Genomic DNA, 26086 nt, shown 5'->3' on the forward strand with positions numbered 1-26086 from the left:
TTGGAACCACCACGTTAATGAAGACTTCAAAATGGGAAGTATAATTCTAAAGGCATACAATCAACCGTACATCGATTAGATTTTGACCACTTTCCTCGATACAGGAAATCAGTATCCCAGAAGAATTGTTGTTGATGTCGCTAAGACAATTCCCATCCTTCTTCCATCCTGCAGTTACACATGAAGCTACGAGTCATTTTCCAAAAACTATTACAACCCACTGTTGTCAAAGCAGGAAGTCCTTGCATTGCGGTAACATACAATAGCTCTTAAAATTGTCTGCAGCATGGCAATGAACAATAGGTGACAGCATAGTGGATTTTGCAGCAGTCGAGAAGAGGACGACTACTACCATTTCCTGCAGAAAGGTGCAACATCAGCAACATTTGTGGTGCATTTCCATTAGAACTACACTACCATGGCAAGTAATGTATATGGCTGTTGTACCAGGAAATGATCAAGTTGCAACACATCACACACATCCCAATCTACAATCCTTTATTCAACATTATGGAATCATAACAATTTTAAATAGTTATACGTTATAGTAGAGTTCTAACTGGCAAAATAACGGTGTATCACATTACTGGAAGTTTAATTGGTAGTCTACAATTCAGCAGTGCTACAGGATCAATTGTATACTTTCTCAAAATACTGTCATTGTACATATAGAGAGAAAAAAAAAGACAAAAGCAAAAAAGAAAATATCGATAGAATGGAAATTAAAAAGGATCGTTGTACTCCCTTGGAGGGCAAGTAATGCTGTGCTGTCCAATGCTGTCGCCTGGTGGCAAGAGTTGATATCACTGCGGATCTGAAAGCATAATGAGATCAATGGGTTTATTGTCACTTACAATAATTTAATATACAATAATTGAAATAATATTGAGATTAGATTTGTTTAAAGTATTGCTTAGCAGAAGTAAGTACATGTAACAGGATACTTTACCCAAATGACAAAATTATACATTGGTTTCTTTACCCTTTGACTAGTGCATGGTATGGCAGAAATAAATAAAATATCTGGCAGTGGCTGGCACTTTCCAAATATTATTATATTAATATTTTGGCTTCCAAGTATTAATGGGGCTGGTGCTATAATATTCTATTCATCATATTCATTCATACAACATCATATTACTTTTTTTTTAAATATTCTGGATATGTTGACAACATTCACAGAGCAAATCAGGGAACACTCCCAAGTTTCTTTCCTTCACAGCATGTTCCCAGAGTGTCCTTCACTAGGTAACATTTTGAGAACATTCCCAGAATGAAAAAAATACATTAAAATAAAAAAAATAAAGAAAACATCCACAGGAACCCTTTTGGCAACATTGTTTAGGTGTAGAAATGGAAATGCATGAGCTGAACATAACTAATGGAAAATATGTAGTTATATCTTTGATGATGGGCTTTTTGGCTTTGGACCATGCTCAATTCCATGAAAAGTGACAATACTTATTGAATCCATTGTATTTTTTGCCCAAGGGTGCACCAATTATTGAAGCCAGGGGTGTACTTATTTTTTACTCACTACGAAAATGCATTTCTGTTGATTTTCAATTAATAAATGTAAGTATAATCTGAAGATACCATATCCATACAAATATGTATAAAATACAATGATCATATTCCACAAAAAAAGCTGTCTGCATTTTAAAAATCTTAGTCATTGTTTAATTTCAAATCCAGCATGCTGGATTACAGAGACCAAACAAACATTTGACACAAAATCATAGTACTAATAAAATGTTAACTGTTTGAGTAATTGTGTTTTAATTATAGTATATAGTTCCCCCTTACAGGTGCAAAAAATAGAATATCGTTCAAAAATAAATTTTGTTTCGTAATTCAAATGAAACATTTCAAGCCTTTTTTGTTCAAATTTTGATGATTAAGGCTTACAGCTCATGGAAATCTAAAAATGTATAATACGGAAATGTCAACCTGAGTAAAGCTCTAATTAGCTAATTAACTCAAAACACCTGCAATGGTTTCCTAAGTATGTTAATTCATGCACACAATACTTGGTCAGGGCTCCTTTTGCACAAATTACTGCATCAATGCGGCGTGGCATTGAGGCTATTAGCCTGTGGCACTACTGTTATGGAAGCCCAGATTGCTTTAAAAGCGGCCTTCAGCCAGTCTGTGTTGTTGGGTCTGGTGTCTCATTTTCCTCTTGACAGTTCAGGTCAGGCAAGTTGGTAGGCCAATCAAGCACAGTAATACCATGGGCAGCAAACCAGTTACCAGTCGTTTTGGCATGTTGGGCAGGTGCCAAGACTTGCTGGAAATGAAAATCAGCATCTCCATAAAGCTTGTCAGCACATGGAAGCATGAAGTGCTCTAAAATCACCTGGTAGATGGCTGCATTGACTCTGGACTTGATAAAACACAGTGGACAAACACCAGTAGATGACATGGCAACCCAAATCATCACAGACTGTGGAAACTTCACACTGTACTTCAAGCAACTTCCTCCAGACTCTGGCACCTTCATTTCAAAATGAAATGCAAAATGTACTTTAATCTGAAGAGTTATTTTTCTCCTTCGCCCAGGTAAAACGCTTCTGACATTGTCTCTGGTTCAGGAGTAGCTTGACACTAGGAATGCGACACTTGTAGCCCATTTCCTGGACACGATGCACTGGCTCTTGATGCACTGACTCCAGCCTCAGTCCACTCCTTGTGAAGCTTCGCCAAATTCTTGAATTGGCTTTGCTTGATTATCCTCTCAAGCCTGCGGTCATCCCTGCTGCTTGTGCACCTTTTCCTACCACACTTTTCCCTTCCAGTCAACCTTCCATGAATATGCTTTGATACAGCACTCTGCAGACAGCCAGCCCTTTCAGCAATGATATGTGGCTTACCCTCCTCGTGGAGGGTGTCAATGGGTGTCTTCTGTCATCCAGCAATCTTCCACATGATTGTGGTTGTGTGTACTGAACCAGACAGAGATTGAAGGCTCAGGGAGTAAATTAGCTGATTAGAGACATTTCTGTATTGTAAATATTTTATTATAATATCTTGAGATACTGGATTTTTATTTCCATGAGCCGTAAGCATCAAAATTGAAACAAAAAAGGCTTGAAATGTTTCACTTTATGTGTAATGAATATAGAATATATGAAGGTCTCACTTTTTGATTTGATATAGGGGGAAAAAAATGAACTTTTCCACAATATTCACATTTTTGGAGATGTACCTGTATATCTGTGGCCAAAATATGACAACGTGTTGTTTAGTGTTTTGCATTTACTTTTGCTGAATTTCATGAACGGTGCCAATATTTATTAAATTGACTGTAACTTTATGCAGTTGTTACTTGTATCATGAATATTTGCCCCTTCTTCATTAGTACTGTTTAAGTGGTGTCATATTGGAGGAGGGGTTTCTTGCATACACAGCCTGCTTCAAATCCCCCCACTGCATTTCAACCAGATGGAGAACTGGACTTTGACTCTGCCTTTACATAACCCTGCATTTCTTTTTCAGCGATTTTGTTGTCGCTTTGCTTGTATCTTTTGGATCATTGTCCTGTGGCAAGTTCCATGTTCAGTTCAGCTTTTTGATAAATGGCCTCACATTCTCTCCATCAAGTACATTCCGATCCAAAATGGAATTCATGATTGACTTAATGAAGGTAAGTTCCCCATGGTCTAAGGCAGCAAATCAGCCCAAAACCATAATGGCACCACCTCCATGCTTTATGTTGGGTATAAGGTACTTCTGTTCAAAGGGAATATTACATTTTTCACCAAACATTGCACCTGGTATTGCAACAAAACATCTCCACCTTTGACTCATCTGTCCACAACAGGTTGTCCAGAAGTTTTGGTCTTTACCCATGTGTTGTCTGGCAAATGTCCGTTGTGTTTTGATATTCTTTTTTGAGAGCAGATGCTTCTTCCTTCCTAAGCTCCCATATAAGCCAGGTTTGACCTGTCTCTTTCTGACATTTAACTCATGCCCTTTAACACTGATGTCCCCCTGTGGTTCTTTGAACATTCAGTGAGCATCTTTTATCAGCTCTTGGGCTGAATTTGGTGCGATGACCTGCCCTGTTGATTTTCAGAGGTCTGGACTTTTTGCCATTAGTAGATGATCTGTCAGACAGTGGAATGGTGTGCTTCTAATTGCTTTGTAACCCTTCCTAGACTATTTGCCTCGGATAAGTCTTTTGATTTTGGCACAATGTGTTACCACAGACCAATATTGTTAAGACCAAACCAGACCAATTTCTAATCTTTATGGAAGGCAGGACTCTCCCAAGTTACTTAGTTTTTTTGGTACCTGATTCATATTTTAGCTGTTTTATGTAAAGGTAGCACTGTACCTTTTCAGCATAATTTAAATTGCATAAATAGCTTTTTGTTATTTTTTAAATTGTAGTTACCTTTATCAATGAATATGGTTGGAATTAAGCTTGAATATCCCTGTGCCCAAATGTGTAAAAATAAGAATTTCCCAGGGGGTGTCCTTACTTTTTCATGACTGTACATCGGTAAACAGTGAACAGTGTAAGAATTACAGCCTTTTTATAGGAAGCTATAAAGGCTAGTTAGTTGATATTTCTAAAGTTTAGAGCTCTATCGCTCACCTGTCACCACTACTTAATGAGTGGGATGTAGAGGTTATCATGTTAGCGAAAGATACCAGCTGCTCCAAATCCCAACGTGCGTTTATACAGTGGGGAGAACAGGTATTTGATACACTACCAATTTTGCAGGTTTTCCCACTTACAAAGCATATAGAAGTCTGTAATTTTTTATTATAGGTACTCTTCAACTGTGAGTGACGGAATCGAAAACAAAAATCCAGAGAATCACATTGTATGATTTTTAAGTAATTAATTAGCATTGTATTGCATGACATAAGTATTTGATACATCAGAAAAGCAGAACTTAATATTTGGAACAGAAACCTTTGTTTGCAATTACAAAGATCATATGTTTCCTGTAGTTCTTGACCAGGTCTGCACAGACTGCAGCAGGGATTTTGACCCACTCCTCCATATAGACCTTCTCCAGATCCTTCAGCTGTCGCTGGGCAATACGGACTTTCAGCTCCCTCCAAAGATTTTCCATTGGGTTCAGGTCTGGAGACTGACTAGGCCACTCCAGGACCTTGAGATGCTTCATGCGGAGCCACTCCTTAGTTGCCCTGGCTGTGTGTTTAGGGTCGTTGTCATGCTGGAAGACCCAGCCACGACCCATCTTCAATGCTCTTATTGAGGGAAGGAGGTTGTTGACCAAGATCTCACGATACATGGACCCATCCATCCTCCCCTCAATACGGTGCCGTCGTCCTGTCCCGTTTGCAGAAAAGCATCCCCAAAGAATGATGTTTCCACCTCCATGCTTCACGGTTGGGATGGTGTTCTTCGGGTTGTACTCATCCTTCTTCTTTCTCCAAACACGGTGAGTGGAGTTTAGACCAAAAAGCTCTATTTTTGTCTCATCAGACCACATGACCTTCTCCCATTCCTCCTCTGGATCATCCAGATGTTCATTGGCAAACTTCAGACGGGCCTGGACATGCGATGGCTTGAGCAGGGGGATCTTGCATGCGCTGCAGGATTTTAATCCATGACGGCGTAGTGTGTTACTAATGGTTTTCTTTGAGACTGTGGCCCCTGCTCTCTTCAGGTCATTGACCAGGTCCTGCCGTGTAGTTCTGGGCTGATCCCTCACCTTCCTCATGATCATTGATGCCCCACGAGGAGAGATCTTGCATGGAGCCCCAGACCGAGTGAGATTGACCGTCATCTTGAACTTCTTCCATTTTCTAATAATTGTGCCAACAGTTGTTGCCTTCTCACCAAGCTGCTTGCCAATTGTCCTGTAGCCCATCCCAGCCTTGTGCAGGTCTACAATTTTATCCCTCATGTCCTTACACAGCTCTCTGGTCTTGGCCATTGTGGAGAGGATGGAGTCTGTTTGATTGAGTGTGTGGACAGGTGTCTTTTATACAGGTAACGAGTTCAAACAGGTGCAGTTAATACAGGTAATGAGTGGAGAAAAGGAGGGCTAACAAGTCTGTGAGAGCCGGAATTCTTACTGGTTGGTAGGTGATCAAATACTTATGGCATGCAATAAAATGCAATTTAATTATTAAAAATCATACAATGTGATTTTCTGGATTTTTGTTTTAGATGCAGTCTCTCACAGTTGAAGAGTACCTATGATAAAAAAGACCTCTACGTGCTTTGTAAGTAGGAGAACCTGCTAAATCGGCAGTGTATCAAATATTTGTTCTCCCCACTGTATGTACATAGTTTCTTTCCCTATGAGTAATTTAATACTTTTGATGAACTCTCTTTAAACTCAACATCACCGCAGGAAAAAAATTCTACATTAAGGCTCTCGGTGGTGAGGTACATGGCCATTAAACCATGGTTAAGGGCTTTTCATCAACAGAATGGAACGCAGAGTACCTGTATACAGTCCTTAGCTATATGCCACTGTATATTAGCCATTTATCACACACCCCATATTAACTTGCTTTTATTCAATTGCTTCAAAATCTGGTTGCCAACATAATTACAATAGTAAAAATGAAGCCATGAAAATAACAGAATAATCTGATATCTGATATCCCACACCATTCAGGGCTTGAACCACCCAGTTCATAATATGAACTGATTAACAATCTTAATACTCAAATTGGGACTATTATGTTAATGAAGACAAACATATACCTGCCACAGCCCCTGCCTCTGCCAGTGCCGGACGGAGCCCAGCAGGCCTAAGAGAAGAACATTGAAAACAAACCTTGAGTTAAACTACTTGGACAGTAATAACAATTACAAAAATACACAGTATATAACCAAGACATTTAAAACCTAAAACACAAAACATTATAAACAAGAGAACAGGAAGTTTAGTAATTTATCAACACTGCATCTTTACTTGGGCCAACATACCGTGGCTTCGGACTTGATTTGCAGCGGCATTTCCGGCCTGCACATAGAGAGGAAAGAGAGATGGGAAGATGAATCGGTGTGCAAACAAGTTTTTATCAACAGCTCTGTATAGAGAAAAAGGAAAGAGCTCATATAACATTGTTCTTATTACAGCATTTTAAACAAAATAAAGAATGCCAATGTACATTGAATTTGGCCTGTAAAATGTTGCCACAAACAAGAAGATGCTGTTGTTCATATTGATCCAGAGCATTAGCATTACGAACATGCTCAATGTAGGTCTGATAACTACGCAGACCATTGAAGAACTGGGACTTTGCCAGGAATTGTCTACTAATCCTTGTGACATGGTGTTGCGCATTATCAAGGTGAAACATGGGGTGAGGGTGGAAGAAGAATGGCGTGTCAATGGGACCTTGTCACAGGGTATCTGTGTGTTTCACAGATACACTTTCCAAAGCTTATGCCTATCCATACTTTAAAGGGTGTGTAGAGTATTGATATCCACAATATGTATGAAAATACTACAATCCAGTTTCCAAAAAAGCTGGGACGCTGTGTAAAATGTAAATCAAAAGAATGCAATGATGTGCAAATTATTTAAACCCTATATTTGATAGAAAACAGTACAAAGACAGCATATTGAATGTTGAAACTGCGACATTTTACTGTTTCTGGAAAATGAAACACTTTAAATCTGATGCCAGCAACACGTTTCAAAAACATTGGGACATAGGCAACGGGAGTCTGTAAAAGTTGAGTAAGGCTAAAAACTAAACCTGGTTGAATATCACACAATGAATTGGGTCACTTTGCAACAGTTCAGTAACATGATTGGGTATTAAAAGAGAAGATGGTATCATCCCAGAGAGGAGGGGTCTGTCAGAAGTGAGGATGTGGAGGGGTTAACCACTCTGTGAAAGACTGCTTGGGCAAATAGTGCTACAATTTAAGAATAACATTCCTCAATGTAAAGTAGTTTGGGGATCTCATCATCTACGGTACATAACATCATTAAAAGATTCAGAGAATCTGGAGAAATCTCTGTATGCAAGGGACAAGGCCGAAAACCAATATTGGATGGCCGTAATCTTCAAGCCCTCAGGCAGGACTACATTAAAAACAGACACTGTAATGGAAATCTGCATGGGCTCAGGAACACTTCCAAAAACCATTGTCTGTGAGCACAGTATGTTGCTGCATCCACAAACACATGTTAAAACTCTACCATGCAAAGAAGAAACCAAAGGACTAAATCAAGGTCTCATTATACACCAGATTTGGCAGCTCTACATTGGTTACTGGTGAACTTCAGAGGAGATTTAAATCTGATTACATTAGTGACATGCTCAACCAATACTGCACTGTTAGGCCTCACAGATCAGGTGAAAAAAGGCCTTCTGGCTAGAGTCTAGACTGGAGGTCTTCACGGGTCCATCAGACATTTTTACTTTTTTCTGACCTAATTGAAATATTATACTTTTGAACGAATTCTCTTCTTTAAGGACATGGCCAATATGTAAGAATAGACCGACATGCCGACAAGATCGCAATTAATGTCAGTGGTGGCTATAGGAAAATGTCTGCAGGATATTGGTCTCTATTGGCACACGCTTCTCTATGTTATTTAAAATTATTTTAAATATATATTTATGGACATGCATGCAGTGCGTGAATGTTTAGAGTCCTATAGTGTCCTATGCAGTCAAGACCGCAAAGCGTTTAACGCCGAATATAGGCGACACAACTGAGCAGATTTGGACACATTGTTTAAGGCAACTGAATAAATAGGCTATAAATAAAAAGTTTTGTACTATTTGATCCCCTGTTGATTTTGTATGTTTGCCCACTGACAAAGAAATGACCAGTCTATAATTTTAATGGTAGGTTTATTTGAACATTGAGAGACAGAATAACAAAAAAGAATCCAGAAAAACGCAAGTCAAAAAATTTATGAAGTGAAATAAGTATTCGACCCCTCTGCAAAACATGACTTAGTACTTGGTGGCAAAACCCTTGTTGGCAATCACAGAGGTCAAACGTTTCTTGTAGTTGGTCACCAGGTTTGCACACGTCTCAGGAGGGATTCTGTCCCACCCCTCTTTGCAGATCTTCTCCAAGTCATTAAGGTTTCGAGGCTGATGTTTGGCAACTGGAACCTTCAGCTCCCTCCACAGATTTTCTATGGGATTAAGGTCTGGAGACTGGCTAGGCCACTGCAGTACCTTAATGTGCTTCAGTCCTTCACGGCGTAGTGTTTTTCCAATAGTTTACTTGGTGACTATGGTCCCAGCTGCCTTGAGATCATTGACAAGATCCTCCCATGTAGTTCTGGGCTGATTCCTCACTGTTCTCATGATCACTGCAACTCCACGAGGTGAGATCTTGCATGGAGCCCCAGACCAAGGGAGATTGACATTTCTTCCATTTGCGAATAATCGCACCGCTGTCACCTTCTCACCAAGCTGCTTGGCGATAGTCTTGTAGCCCATTCCAGCCTTGTGTAGGTATATAATCTTGTCCCTGACATCCTTGGACAGCTGTTTGGTCTTGGCCATGGTGGAGAGTTTAGTATCTGATTGATTGCTTCTGTTGACAGGTGTGTTTTATATATGTAACGAGTTGAGACTAGGAGCACACTCTTAAAGAAAGTGCTCCTAATCTCAGCTTGTTACCTGTATAAAACACACCTGGGAACCAGAAATCTTTCTGATTGAGAGGGGATCAAATACTTATTTCACTCATTAAAATGCAAATCAATTTATAAAATGTTTGACATTATAAATTATAGACTAGTCATTTCTATGTCAGTGGGCAAATGTACAAAATCAGCAGGGGATCAAATCATCTTTTCCCTCACTGTAGGTAATGTTACTTGTTTTAGGACGTTTAAAACAATGACCCAATTTTGCCAATAATAGCCTCGTTGTGCTATCGATGGCACCGGCTGCCTCCTGCACAATTTTGAGTCTTCTTTCTATTTCTACTGTCGGTCCTGAACGGATCTTTCGGATCCAGATGGGCATGGGTCGTTTTTTTTTCGGATCCATTCGGAATGTATAATAATGTTTCTTTTAATGTATTTCTATTTGTGTGTGTAAAGCACTTTATGTAATTGCACTAGAAAAGTCATATACAAAGTTATTTTATTATCTATTTATATAGTACAAGATCCACTACCGCTGCAGCCTTCTCTGGGCCAGAGCTCATTTGATGGACTGAGGTTAAGTGCAAAACTGTCCTATGGTCTGTAAAAATTAAGATTTGAAATCATTTTTGGGAATTATGGACACTGTGTCCTCTGTACTATAGAGGAGAAGGACCATCCAGCTTGTTATCAGCGCACAGTTCATCCGTGATGGTATGGGGGTGCATTAATGCACATGGCATGGGTGACTTGCACATCTGTGAAGGCGCCATTAATGCTGAACAATATATACAGGGAAGGCCTTATATCAGCAAGACCAAGCCAAACCACATTCTTCACATATTACAACAGCATGGCTCTGTAGTAAAAGAGTCCAAGTGCTAAACTGGCCTGCCTTTGGCACATTATGAAATTAAAAACCCAACAAAGAAGACCCTGAACAGTTGAGCATCTGAAATCCTACAGAATATCAAGCGTGAATGGGAACACATTTCACTTTCAAAACTACCACAGTTGCTCTCCTCAGTTCCCAAGAGTATTGTTAAAAGCAATGATGCATTACAGTGGTAAACATACCCCTGCCCCAACTTTTTGGAAACATTTTGCCGGCATCAAATTCAAAATGGGTATGTATTTTTTTTCTAAAACTCTCAGTTTCAATCTTTAATGTCTTTGTATTATTTTCAATTACATACAGGGATACATGATTTGCACATTATTGCATTCTGTTTTTGCTTTTTACACAGAGTCACAACTTTTTGGGAAACAGGGATGTATGTGACTGTGGTCCATTCTTACAAAAAAGATTGCATACTTTTTCCAGTTCAGATTTTTCTCCAAGTGCATCCAGAATACCAGTAAACTGCAATTATTGCTTTTAATCCAACTGTTAGTAGGCATGCCTGTCTACCTGCATTTAAAGATATCTGAGCACTGATTAATGTGAAATTAATATAATGCAATTACTAATTTAATCTCATAAAAACCTATAATTGCATCCAAATGTAATTTTGTTTAATAAAAATTTATTTAATAAGGAATTGATTTGTCATGGAGTCCATAATGTCAAAGTAAAAATGAAGATATATTTTATAAAATAATTTCAAAAACAAAACAGAAAATAATAGGTTGCATAAGTATTCACCCCCTTTTGTCAATATTTGTTAGGCGAAACTTTGAAAGCAATTAAAGACAATTCTAGTAGGATAGATCATTTGGACATATAGACAGCAATTTTGGACCTTTGGTGAACACAAATGTTCTACTTTTTCCACATATTGTCAATTAGATTGAAGTCTGTGCTTTAGGTCACTCCAGTACATTGATCTTTCTGTTTTTAAGCCATACCTGTATGGCTATGGCTGTATGTTTGGATTCCTTGTCCTGCTGGAAGGCAAATCTACTGCTAAGGCACGTTTCTTGAAGACTACAGAATGTTTTCTTCCCAGATCTCTCTGTACTTTGCTGCATCCATGTTGTCCTCTAACGTCAAACATTCCAGGCCCTGATGCAGAGAAGCATCCCTATAGCATGATGCTGCCAACACCTTGCTTTAAGGTTGGGATGGTGTTCTCAGAACGTATAGTGTTAAAATTGTGCCAAACATAATTCTTAACATTAAGGCCTAAAATAAATGTTGGTCTCATTATAGTCTTCTTCCACTTGGTCTCAGAGTCTTCCACATGCTATCTGGCAAACCAAGATTTGATGAGAGTTTTCTTTTTGCCGCTCTCCCATAAAGGCCACATTTTGTGAAGTACCCGGGCTATTGTTGCAGTACTTAAGTACATTATAGGATTCTGTTGTTCAGTGGCAAAAACCCCTCAATTGACAAACGTTGTAACACAATAAAACGTGGCAAAGTCGAAGTTGGGTGAACACTTCTGAACGCCACTGTAAAGGCAAAAGTGGAAAAGGGGCACCCCCTGTCATATGACAAGTTTCTAAGCTGCATTGGGTTACTTGGGAGCAGTGTGGGGGTGGGCTGCTATAGATGTTCAGATTCCTAAAGGATAGAGGGGTGTTGGGTGTCTGGGGGTTGTGCAAGGTATGTTGGCCTGCATCCCAGCTCCCAGAAAGTAACGCATCCCAGGCTTATCAGTGCTAGAATGGTACAGTAAGTCCAAACAATTAATGCAGATTGGCATATAAATTCAATCACAGAATACAATAATGGAATGAGAAAGAGGAATGATATAGGTACAGTAGATCATACACTTAATTTTACAGAAATAATCTTAATTTCAAATGGTTTAATCTATAAACCAACAATTCAAATGGTAAAGCATAACTACTTAGGCCAACATAGACCGACAGACTTACTGACGATGAGGAAAATGCCCATGAAAAACAGTACCACAGCAAAGATCAGCCCACCAATCCTCAGAGACTGATAATCTGAAACAGATTCATAAACTTTTTTAACAGACAGGTTTATTCATGCATCACTGAATGTATTCCCAACCAATGTGAAAGGCATAGTGTAACTTAATACATATATATAACTTAGAAAATGTCATAGTTAGCATTTGTGATTATGTGGCACTAAGGAAATACAAGAGTGTTTATGAAGTCCAAAGTGTAGTTAATTTGTAAAAACATGTTGTGCCCTAGAAACTATACAGTGCTGTAATTTTTGAATATTTTCATCACTGTATGTTTTCAGCTCTTCACCCAAAACCTAGCATTAAAAAAGGAACCAGTGTAAACAAGTAACCCAAGAGTCGTCATAATTTCATTAATTTACTGAAAAAAGTTGTGTAACACCGAACAAGCCCCGGTGAAAACCTGACAGTGAGCAGAGTGTACGGTTCTTTCAATGATGGCAAGTGTCCCAGTTCCCTTCTGTTGCAAAACATCCCCAAAACATCACATAACCACCTTATGTTTAACCTTTTATATGGTGTCAATACTGTGGAATGCAATGGTGGATTTGCTATTACTAAACCTTTATTTTGGATTCAGAAAGTAATAATAATGCAGCAGTGTATTTGCTATTACTAAACCTTTACTTTGGATTCAGAAAGTAATAATAATGCAGCAGTGTATTTGCTATTACTAAACCTTTATTTTGGATTCAGAACGTAATACATCATTTCAAATTGGATAATAAAACAGCAATGGCATTGACAAAAATGTGTGACACCCTAACCTACAGAAGGGACCAACGTCAAACATGCCATACTACTTTTCCACTGACAGTTTGACTGGCCCCACCCTGTTAGCAAACCCCTGATCCTCTACTTCACAACACATGTGACCGACCCCATCTAGACATTCTAATCATTTGAGCTATATGGTACTGTTGATATTTTCAATTGGGACACGTTGAATGGGTCTCTAGCGTATGTACATTAATTGTATATTTGCTAGGGCACTCCAATATCTCACAAGGTATATTTTTGATTTTCTGCTCACTCGACCTGAGTTTCTGCAATTGTGAGTATGTGAGTAACAGAGTATCAAGACCTATCTGCACCTAGTGCAAATGCCATGATTAATACATCCTTAAGTTCAACATCTATAGAGATGTTTAGTCTGACTTGGTTGAGTGGTTGTGATGTGTTCAGAAACTAGACTATAATAGGACTAGAACTCTTCGCCAATTCTACTCTGAAACTATGACTTTTTTTTCTGAAAAAACTGAACAAAAAGGGAAAATGCAAACCCATCTTGAACTCCCCGAGATGTTTCCTGAGAACGGTCACACATTTGCCCCCTGTGGAGTTAGTTGATGCTCAATCACCCATTCACTCACCATAGTGAAAAGCAGCATCATAGTCTGGGAAGGGAGGTAAAGAACAAGGGATACATGAAAACCAGATTAATTTAGCATTTTGCAGAATGCTATTATTCACAGTTACTGAATGAATACTGAAACTGGAGATATAGTATCTGACCACTTGTCCCCTCAGCAGCCAAAGACGACTGACGACTGAGCTGTGTAAACCCAACCCCTGACACCAGATTCCTACCACAGAGTGTCTCGGCCCAAAAATACACTTTCAGTCTTTGACTCCCCTGGAGGAGAGCTCTTATGACCTCTCCTCTCCCACTGGTTACAGTATCTAGGTGAAATATTAATGGAATATATGAATATTTGAATTTGAATCTGTTCTCTACTGTAAAGAAATATTTGTATTGACTTGAGAGCACACCACCTCAACCTTCAGTGTGATATGTGACCCTTCCCTGAGACTTTTGGCTTGTTCAATCTAACCGGCTCTCTGAATTGTATCACTTCAGTGCAGCATTGGTTAGTAGACATTCATGCTATGAATCAAGTCAGTAAACCATATAAAATGTTGTCGGGATTCCAAGTTGTTAGAAATGTGAATATCCCTCCTTGTGCCCCCCACCCCAGTCTACCTCCAAAACCCATCAAGCGTGAAGGCCTGCGGTGCCTCCCCTAACTCTGATGTCTTTAACATAATTAGCCAATTTTATCATATTGTTGAATGTTGATTAACCACAATTTTAATCTTTTGACACCACTATATTTAAATGGATGACTTGTGTTATGGCTATGCCTAACACTCATGGGATGGGACAGAACTCTGGAGGTTTTACTCTGCCCTGTCTCGGGGTGGTTTGCGGTCAGTTGACGTCCCCTTAGTCATCTGCTACTTGGCAAAGTGAGGAACCATTTCCTACTTGTTCTGCCCTGTCTGGGGTTATCTTTGGATGGGGCCACAGTGTATTCTTGACCTCCCATGACTCAATTCGCATTATTTTGTTTTGGGGGAAAAGTGTCAGTCTGAATTTTATGTGGTTGTATCCTTTTGGATAAGGAAGGCTTCCTCTAATTTCTCTGTTGTCCTCTTGAATATTAGTAGGCCCTGAGCCCCTAAGACTACATCTCAAGTCTACCTGGCCTGACAACTTTGAGCTGTCCCGACCCAACATCCACCTGGTTGTGTTTATATCTAGTTTCTGCTTAAAAACACCTATAGTCACTGCCCACAACCCGATTGGTTGTCCCCATCCTCATCCACCTGGTTGGGCAGCTGATCTGGATTCTGTCTAAATACTACAGTATTTATTGCTCTGCTAGTAATCTGAACATGCAAAAATATTGATGGAGCCTCAGAGCTTCAAAACTTTGAGAAGGTCCTATAATCTTCATCCAACACAGTCAGAAGAGGACTGGACACCCTTCAGAATCCGATTCCTCTATGGGATTTTTCCTAAGTTCCGACCCTACTCAGAAGATGATGTGTTAGCTACTGCAATCAGAATACTTTACTAGAAGAAAAAAGAGTTAGCTGATGTAGACTGCTGATGTGACCAAATACTAAACATCTGTACTTAATCTGGACATTATATTAAATCAGTCCCAAAACCTTTGGTGCCCTGAAATAGTATGTATAAAAATTTTGTAATTTCTACATTTACAAAACCAACATGTACACCAACACCCTTTATAAAAATAAAATATGGAACTCACTCATTGACATTAATTGTTTGAGGCTACACTGTCCCTACATGGAGAGTATAGGAGGGCTCTATATAATTATCTTGTGACCATGCTGGGATTTAAATCTCGCATTTCAATGGAAACATATAAACTATGTTTGAAGCTACAAAAACATAAATGTCAACCGAGTTTACTGAAACTGGCATAAAAATTTTGATGACTGAATGCTATGGGATTTAGCTATTTGTCAACATGCTGTTTAAAGTGAAAGAGTAACAATGCTTCAAACAACAACAAACATTTACCTTTTTCATCCACTGTTGATGCTGAAAAAGAAAAGGAAAGCATTAATGATTGACCGACATTAGCTCTGACTGAGTGGCTTGTGTGAGCTATGAAGCTTTTGATAACTACAGTGAAGTGTTCCCAATATTTACATAGAATGCTCAATACGTGCTAAACCTTTTCTGCCTCTTTAGTATGCGGGACAAAGAGATCCAGAGATTCCTTAAGCTCCAATGCAGATCACAATTTAACCACATGTTTCTACTCATTGCACACTGTGCTCAACTTAACGTAAAGAACTGTTTACTTTGCCAAATGGTGCTTTTTTTAAACTTAAGTTAGATTAAAGCTCACTGAAGGTCTTTAAGATGAAACATTTCTCCCCCAATTTCCTGAATAACTCTCTGTTTCATCACAGCAAATCCAATTGGACTTGGGGACATTCTTATTTGAGAAGAGCGTTAGAACCCTGGAACTGTAAAGACAAAGCTAACTGCAAGGCAGTGACAAAACTGCTACTCGATTTAGGAGCACCTGATTTCAGGATTTTGCATAACAAAAATAATAATAGCCCAGAGTGTTATTTAAATGTACACTGATTTAGCTTTGATCTGCATTCATTACAAACAAGCACCATTCACCAGAGCAGCCTGAATAGGCTACAGAACGAACACATATGTTGAATGTTATCAGCACATGCACAGAAGGTTTGAGATACTCCAAATCACTTAATAATTTCCTGTATGGCCCACTTGAAAATGAAAGTTCTGTAATGGGCCCTTCATTCAGATTACACTAGTGGGTGATGCAATATACGGTATAAGCAAGTTCAAAAAGGCACCTCCAATGTAACTTGTTGCAACTGCATGGTAATGTAAAATTGAAGACAAACAGGCACACTGTTCTTGCTTGTGTCACTGTTGGTCTTTGAATATCTAGAGACCAATACATAAAGATTCAATAAAAAGACAAGCGGTGCTAAAACAAAGAGGTGTGCTGGTTTCTCTTTTCTTCAATTTTGCAAAGCTTTAGTCGGTGCCTTTCTTGTCATGGGACCATAAAGTGTTATTTGACACCAATTGCTGCTTTGTAGAACCTACAGCTAAACATTACAAAATCTGTGTGAGGGACGGCATGTGTTTGTGCATGCCTGCGTGTTTGTGTCTGCCAAATACAGGTGTGCAAATATTGGCTTATGCAGTGCAAGTAACCATTTGGGAATCAACCCAAGGTCTTCTTCCTCACAAGCACCATTAAGATTAAGAATCTATTCGCATGCATGTCACATTATCTGGATCACCAAACACATTCATGACTTGTGAAGTGCCAAGGTAATTGAACAACTTTTTTTTTTTATCCTGAGGTACAGTATAATGATCATTGCTAGGCATCTGCATTTTTCTCTAAATTGCTCATCTCTTATCTGCTGACCTTCTCATTTAGATTTTTTTACTTAAATGGGACAATGAAACGACAACCTGAGCTAACTATGCTAAGTATGATGCAGTTTATAAGCCTGATGTCTGATAAATCTTTTGTTTATTGTCAATTCTCACCACTACCAGAGGAACCCATATACTGTCCAAGTCACTCTATTGACTAGCCCTTCCTGAGGAGAAAAACGTCTCATGTAGGGCAAACTTCTCATGTTGGTCAAACCCAATGGCAGGCACAGTTTAGCACCTGCCATTTGAAATGCTAAGCTACACTCCAAAAGAGTGAATACTAATCCCTCACATAAGGAAAGGTCTAATCCTGGCAAGAAAATTAAAAGGGGCTTTCTTACAGCAGTCTAAATTAGTTTGGTTTTAATTATATTTGTAACTAACTGGATTTAATCAAATCAACTTAAAATGCTCCTTACACAATAACGATTACTTAGATGCTTGGTTGGTAAAGACTGAGCACAGTCAGCTGCTTTGATGCATCAGAAAAGTAAATAAAAATAGCTGTGCACTCTAATTGTCCATTCCAAGGCAGACAGGCATCATGATGCTCATTCCATATTGACACAACTGAGGCATTCAATACATTACAAACCTACCTGGCATTTCCCAGCCTAAAGCTGGCCCTGTTTGTACAAATACAGAATAGAGACCAACTTATAAAAAATGAATCAGTTCCCTCTACCACAACGTGAATTGATCTACACAGCCATACTCTATCGCAAATTATAAGCCAACAGTAAAGATGGCCGTGCAATTACAGTCTCCATTCCAAGGCAGCCAGACAAACAGCATATTTCCGATTAATTTATTACACAATTGAGGCAACCAAAGCACTTCCAACTTACCTGGCATCTCCCTGCCAAACCCTGATCCTGTTAGTACAGACAGACCAGAGACTGGCTCATCCAAAAAAGACATAACAGTTCCCTCAACCACACTGAATAACCAATCTGCTACAGTACATGGTAAAATACTGATATCAACACAAACAGTGACTACAAATGTATGATTCTGGTTCCTTAATCACAACTGATTAAAATGAAAGAAATCTTACCCAAAGCAGGAGCTACACAGAAGCAGAATACCACCAAAACAGAGAGATCCATGGCACCTAGACACCAAGGAAAACGACCACCAGAAATATTTAATACATGAAGGTTAACCTAATCATCACAAAACCATAATATGCCCCCCCCCACCACAAAGCAAAATCGATGAGTTTAGATTCTGTTCTACAACAAGTTCCTAACATTTTGGGGACGTAATGACATCCTGAAAATGTCCCAGTTCTTCAATAACTGGCATACTCACCAGATGTCACCTATTGAGCATATTTGGGATGCTCTGGATTGACATGTACAACAGCCAGTTCCAGTTTCCATATATATACTCACCTAAAGGATTATTAGGAACACCTGTTCAATTTCTCATTAATGCCATTATCTAATCAACCAATCACATGGCAGTTGCTTCAATGCATTTAGGGGTGTGGTCCTGGTCAAGACAATCTCCTGAACTCTAAACTGAATGTCAGAATGGGAAAGAAAGGTGATTTAAGCAATTTTGAGCGTGGCATGGTTGTTGATGCTAGATGGGCCGGTCTGAGTATTTCCCAATCTGCTCAGTTACTCGGATTTTCACGCACAACCATTTCTAGGGTTTACAAAGAATGGTGTGAAAAGGGAAAAACATCCAGTATGCGGCACTCCTGTGGGCGAAAATGCCTTGTTGATGCTAGAGGTCAGAGAAGAATGGGCTAACTGATTCAAGCTGATAGAAGAGCAACTTTGACTGAAATAACCACTCGTTACAACCGAGGTATGCACCAAAGCATTTGTGAAGCCACAACACGCACAACCTTGAGGCGGATGGGCTACAACAGCAGAAGACCCCACCGGGTACCAATCATCTCCACTACAAATAGGAAAAAGAGGCTACAATTTGCACGAGCTCACCAAAATTGGACAGTTGAAGACTGGAAGAATGTTGCCTGGTCTGATGAGTCTCGATTTCTGTTGAGACATACCGATGGTAGAGTCAGAATTTGGCGTAAACAGAATGAGAACATGGATCCATCATGCCTTGTTACCACTGTGCATGCTGGTGGTGGTGGTGTAATGGTGTGGGGGATGTTTTCTTGGCACACTTTAGGCCCCTTAGTGCCAATTGGGCATCGTTTAAATGCCACGGCCTACCTGAGCATTGTTTCTGACCATGTCCATCCCTTTATGACCACCATGTACCCATCCTCTGATGGCTACTTCCAGCAGGATAATGCACCATGTCACAAAGCTTGAATCATTTCAAATAGGTTTCTTGAACATGACAATGAGTTCACTGTACTGAAATGGCCCCCACAGTCACCAGATCTCAACCCAATAGAGCATCTTTGGGATGTGGTGGAACGGGAGCTTCGTGCCCGGGATGTGCATCCCACAAATCGCCAACAACTGCAAGATGCTATCTTATCAATATGGGCCAACATTTCTAAAGAATGCTTTCAGCACCATGTTGAATCAATGCCACGTAGAATTAAGGCAGTTCTGAAGGCGAAAGGGGGTCAAACACAATATTAGTATGGTGTTCCTAATAATCCTTTAGGTGAGTGAATATATATATTAGGGGTGGAGCCGAACCCGAATACGGTATTCGGAAAGGCACAAATAACATGGTTTTTACAAATACTTATTTCAAACAAATACTTAAAAAAATATTTGTATTTGGGAACAAGAAAACAGTTATATCAAAAAGCTGCGTTTTCTCATGAGACCGCAGTACATGAGACCCGGATGAGTGAGTGAGTGAGTGACGTTCAGTCGGGGGAGGGGAAAATAATAAAAGCGGTAACTGACACAGGCTGCTCCACACATCTCCATTCTCCACACAGCAACAGAGGGCCCTCGGTATTTTATTAGTTGTTGGTTAACCATGGATGAGTTGGCTGTTATGTTATTTTCAATGACGTTCCTTGTTACATGTTCATTCTGTCGTTTCAGCGTCCTCCAACAAGGACGGGTGGTGGTGGGGTTTATAATGTTCACAAATGGTATTTATTAGTTGTTGGTTTAACCATGGATGAGGTAATGGCTGTTATGTTATTTTCTTTTCAATGATGTTCCTTGTTACATGTTCATTGCTGGATTTATGGAAAAATATCAACCAACATTTCCATATCCATAATTATTATAATAGATTTAATTAAAGAATACTTACACTATAACGTAAATTAGAAGTGTAACGCAAAAGTTTTACGCCTATTTTGAATTTTACTTGAATACATATACAAATACTTTTTCCCCCTTAACAAATACAAATACTGGCTGCTTTGCACACCCCTAATATATATATATATATATATATATATATATATATATATATATATATATACACACACACACACACACACACACACACACACACACACACACACACACACACACACACACTGATGAGCAAAAACATTATGACCACCTGCCTAATATGCTGTTAGTCCTCCACATGCCGTCAAAACAGCGCCGGCCAGACAAGGCATGGACTCTACAAGACCCATAAAGGTGCCCTGTGGTACCTGGCACCAAGACATGAGCAGCAGATCCTTGAAGCAGCAGCAAGTCCTGTAAGCAGCAAGGTGGAGTCACTGTGGATCAGACTTGTTAGTCCAACACCCCACAGACGCTCAATCGAATTCAGATCTGGGGAATTTGGAAGCTAGGGCAGCTCCTTGAACTCTTCATCATGTCCCTAAAACCATTGCTGAACAATGTGTGCAGTATGCCACGACTCATTATCCTGCAGATGCCACTGCCATCAGGGAATTCCACCACCATGAAGGAGTGTACCTGGTTTGCAGCAATGTTTAGGTAGGTGGCACGTGTCAAACTGACATCCACATGAATGCCTGGACCCAGGGCTTGCCAGCAGAACGTTACCCAGAGCACACTCCCTCCATCACACACCGTCCACGTGATGTAAAAGAAAACAGAACTATTCATTGTAACCGGAACGCTTTTCATGGAAAGTCCCTGCAGTCTTTTGCAGTGGTGTTAAAACTTAAATTAAGGCCCTGCAGTCCCTTCACTTTCGACGGGGGACAGGGGTCATATGAGCCTTGGGCGCCCAACACCCTGTTGCTGGTTTGTCCCTCCTTGGACCACTGTCGGTAGGTACTCACCACTGCTGATTGGGAGGACCCCACAAGCCTTACCATTTCAGAGATGCTCTGACCCAGTCATCTGGGCATAACAATTTGGCCCTGGTCAAAGTCTCTCATGTCTTTACTCCTGCATCCAACACGTTGACCATGAGAACTGATTGTTCACTTAGTCTAATCCACCCAGACTTTGACATGTGCCTGTGTTAGGAGACATGCCCTTTGAGTGGTCATTATGTTTTGGCTCATCAGTGTATCTACTCTAAAGTGGGGTGGGCACATCCAAATGAGTTATTTTACTGTTTTAATTTTAATACATTTTCAGAGATTGTTAGTTTTTTCTCATTTGGATAGTGTGTTACTGTGCTTAAACAAAGCTGTAAAAAAGGGTTTATATACACTGGGGTTTTCACTCATCCAAAAGGGTATTTTACTCTCTTAATTTTGATACATTGTCACAGTAAAAGAAAACATTCACTTGGATATTGTGGATTACTGTGTGTAAATAAAGCTGGAAAAAGTCTGATTTTACATGTTTTCATTTCAGGCTGTAAGGTAACAGAAGGTGAACTTTTTAGTCATTTGAAATGAGAATAAATCATTAAATGGGCAATCTGCACCTGACCACTTATGTCCAAGAGATTCTCAATCCAACAGAAAACCTGTGGCTAAGTATGCAAGGGAATTTGAACGTGGGAGTTGAACGTGGGAGCCCAGGTTATTAATAGTTTTCTTCCATAAATCACTAAAAAAAAAACATGGTCAGAGAAGATAGTCATAAGTATGGCTACAATAGTGATGATTGTGTTTTGCCTTCAAAATAAAGGTCCCCATATGAAGCGATACAAATGCGTACATATAGTGGACTCCTGTCATATTAGGACTAACATGGCTAAACAAAGTCAGCATTCATAATTTAAAAAACTATTGATAATTCGTTAATTTTCCCTGGAGAAAATAAAACACAGGTAAAAATTCGTGTGGGTGTATTATGACTTTAGAATCTAATGAGCAGCATACAATCTATTGCACTGTTGAGCTTTATTTTCTCACCTTGAGACCATTAAATGGAATATGAGTCTACCTAAAAACCAGCGTGGAATAAAGATATTGCATTGTAGCACTTACCTATGGATCTTGGCTCCATAAAATCAGGAGTCATGCTAATGTGTAAATTTTCAGAACTGTAATCTTTGGGTGTCAATGAGTAGTCTATACATTCAACAAAACAACAAAACATGAGCGAATCTAGCATTCCATACATTTTTTGCACCACTCAGGGTTCAACATTTATGACGGCCCGCTGGCCCAGGTCAAGTAAAACATACACTCGGGACAGTAGACAAGACAGTCACTGGCTCACATGGGCCAGTGCTCAATTTCTCCATTTAAATTCACAGTATCTTATTAAAACGTTTGCTTGGCCTTGATCACTCCTCCCGCTTAGATTTTCGCTTGTTCTCGACTTAAAATGCGTCTGTGGCACTTGTTCTTGCCCTAGGTGTGGTATAGTACCGGTGTCGTCTTTTTGACCAATAATATTCATTCGCTCGTTAGTTTTGACCAATCATAGTACATTCTAGAGTAGGGGCCAAACGGTATTGTACGACGCAAAGCAAATGCAATCATTTTTGTTGGAAAAAACAGACACACGTACTGCCGTTCATGCTGTGCGTTCCCGACGAAAACTGATATGGCAGTGTCGGTTATTTAGGGAACGAACAACTACCGAAATCCTGCTCTTAAGTCCCTGCAGCATGCGTGTATTGCGGCCAAACGGTCTGTAGACAACCCTGCGGCTGCACCAATGAACGTCTGCCTGTTCCGAATGAATTGCGACCGCCTATCCTGTTGTGAAGAGGGGAAAAAACATTCACAGACTACATCCACGACATAGTCCGTTGAATACGGAGAATCCATACGGACTGTAAGTATCATGTTAACTATGCCGGCCTAAGCGCTTGCTAGCCGTGACACACAAGAAGCCAGTCGACAAACTAGTGCAAGTAGACTGTATTGCATCATTTTTATGTTACAAATAAATAAATATGATACAATACAGTAAATATTATTAGTATTACAGTATAAATACAATACAGTATACAGTACGCAATACAGTATAAATAAATTAGGCCTAACTATTTTATTTTCATGCTTTTATGTCACATCAAATATGCAAGCATCTTCATGAAAAGATGATAATGATATTTATAGTAGCTAATATTTTGATAACCATTTATTAAAAAGTAATGATGTGCGATACATCATATTTATGTAAACAGCAATTGCTTGTATCAGCTCTCATATCACATGCAAATCTGTGGTATGAATCAATATTCTGATTATATGATATTTACATACTATACATCTGTAAAATACAATTATATTTATCTATCTATCTATATGTATATACACACACACAATTATATATAGTCTGAAATCTACTGAATTCAGTTCGGGACAGTAGATTTCAGACTTTTTTTCTCAGTGAGAAAAAAAGTTAGCGTAGGACCCTGAAACAGTTGAACGGACCAGCATTGGCTCTCGTTTTACTGGAACGGTACAGTAGGCATTCCACCAAACTAATCCACAAAAGCCATAACCAGTTTACTCTAATTTAATCTCGTCATTTTTAAAATGTATTTTGTATATCTCCAGCCAGTTCATTTCTTGATCAACCAAACATGTAGTGTATTACTGTACTTTATTTTAATAACAATATTCCAACCTTGTCTATCGTTATATAGTCCAAACATTGCAATATTCTACATTTCCTTTACATTCGTTTTAAACTTATATTTTAAAATCTAAAAGCAAATACAGCACCATTGAGACTAGATTCACGTAACTCTATCAGAAAAGATTTCTGCAGCCTTACTGTAGCTGTTCGTTGTTTTGACGGGGTACAGACCTTTGGCATCAAATTCTTTGCAAACAAAAAAAAACTTACCTGTAAAAAGTAAAATGTAAGGGAAATGCGACGTAGATGAATTTAGGCGAAATTCGCGGCCGAGCCTCCGCCCAGTACGCTCCTAAAGATATGTTTCCTGTATATTTTACCGCTACAAAAAGTAAGTTTTTTCCAAAAAGACTAAAACACAGTGTTGGCTAATACGAGTCTGTAACAGTAATACATTAATGAAAAATACCGAAAATCTGATCCTGTAAAGGTTCTCCTGAAACATCCAAAACAAACTCTTGTAGTAAACTCCTGTAATCTCGAGCGTCTGGGAGAAGCGTAGGGAAAAGGGGGGAGGGTTGGTACTGTTTATTTGGTCCGTGTACGGTTTTTGCATATAAAGAAAATAAGCTATATGGTTTTGGGATTTCGCAAATGTTAAATGTGGAATGCCTGTCTTTTACCTCAGTTGCGGCTCCTGATGTGTAAGGTGTGGTGCCAAGTTGTGACATATTTTTTAAATGTTTTATATCAACAGACTTGTGTTACTGTCCCTTAACACCAGTGTTTCTCAACTCTGCTCCTGGACACCCCCTTCCCTGCATGTTTTAGATATCGCCCTACCCAAACGTTGCAACCTGGTGTCAGAAGGATGACGTAGACTATTTTACGTACATTTTAGGCAGGGGATTTCTTAAGATATATTACGGGCAGTAAAATAACGTTAGAGTTGGAATGGAGAAAAAAACGGCGAGTGGTGTTGTCAGAACATGAATATGTTTGAAGTTATTTTCTTTGTCATCCTAACCCACACCATAACCCTAACCTTAAACCCAGTGCTGTGATACCTAACCTTAACCCAAACCCTAACCTGAACCCCAGAGCTGTGAGACATAACCCTAACCAAACCTTAACCTAACCTTTTTTGTTTCCTAACCGTAGCCCAAACCTTAACCCCGGTGCTGTGAGATCTAACCTTAAACCTAACCCCAGTACTGTGATGCCTAATGTGAACATAACGTTGATGATGAAATGCTTTTATAACATATACTAGCGACCTTGCTATTGCTGTTACTCATCCAAAATCCCCATGTCTTGTGTGGGGCAGCGGGTAAGGTGAATGCCTTCTAATCCAAATGTTACTAGTTAGAAACACAGGGGCAACATTTTGTAAAAAAATCGTCTTTTTAGTGTTTGTAAAATATCATACGTTTGTCTGGAATTCGTATGTTATTTTAAGTTTTTAACAGCACTCGTATCATTTGATACGTTGTAATAACGTTCGTAAGATATGTTATGTTTGAATAATTTCATCATGTATCATACGTTTTGGTGGCGCATTGTAATGTAACCTAACGTAACATCACATATCATACGAAATCAGGTGTCATGGATTTTCGTAAAATAGTCTACGTAGGTTCCTGAGACCAGGTTGCAACATAAGTAATGTGGCTCATTAAGCACTTAATAATTAGCGGATCATTTGAATCAGGTTTGACAGAGCAGGGAGAGATCTGAAACATGCAGGGCAGGGGGGTGCCCAGGAGCAGAATTGTGAAACACTGTTTTACATAATCACATATTACTAAAAGACATACAATGTTCACTAACCAGTGAAGACGTTCTGGTAGAGACTATCAACTGAGAAATGTTTGACTTGGACAAATTTATTACCCACACAGCAGGGAGAATTGTGCCTCCCTCCAGATTGCTGGGATTTTTTTTTGAAAATGAAAGCATTTAACCTGCAGATTTCATTAACCTGGTCGTGGAATAGCATCATTACATCAACAAAACATCAAAGGTGGCGCA

At 39.3% G+C, this 26086-nt stretch overlaps 1 protein-coding gene across 5 annotated transcripts; it reads right to left on the reverse strand.

Annotated features, from left to right (window-relative positions):
* Positions 1-481: 481 nt before the first annotated feature.
* Positions 482-24630, reverse strand: fxyd6l (FXYD domain containing ion transport regulator 6 like). Of its 5 annotated transcripts, XM_020041314.2 has the most exons (11): positions 24326-24630; positions 23033-23223; positions 18280-18336; positions 18071-18097; positions 17822-17848; positions 15798-15818; positions 13834-13857; positions 12399-12473; positions 6929-6965; positions 6704-6750; positions 482-814 (listed from the first exon to the last, which is right to left on the reverse strand). In XM_020041314.2, the coding sequence occupies exons 2-11, from the start codon at positions 23040-23042 to the stop codon at positions 804-806; spliced, it is 336 nt and encodes a 111-aa protein (XP_019896873.1). In that variant the 5' UTR covers positions 23043-23223; positions 24326-24630; the 3' UTR covers positions 482-803. The 5 variants fall into 5 exon arrangements, with proteins under 5 accessions (XP_019896873.1, XP_019896876.1, XP_019896875.1 ...); XM_020041317.2 differs by lacking the exon at positions 17822-17848; XM_020041316.2 differs by lacking the exon at positions 23033-23223 and having other exon boundaries at positions 24326-24629.
* Between the last annotated feature and the right edge of the window lie 1456 nt (positions 24631-26086).

Source organism: Esox lucius, chromosome 20 (assembly GCF_011004845.1).
Source record: "Esox lucius isolate fEsoLuc1 chromosome 20, fEsoLuc1.pri, whole genome shotgun sequence".
NCBI classification, from domain to species: Eukaryota; Metazoa; Chordata; class Actinopteri; order Esociformes; family Esocidae; genus Esox; species Esox lucius.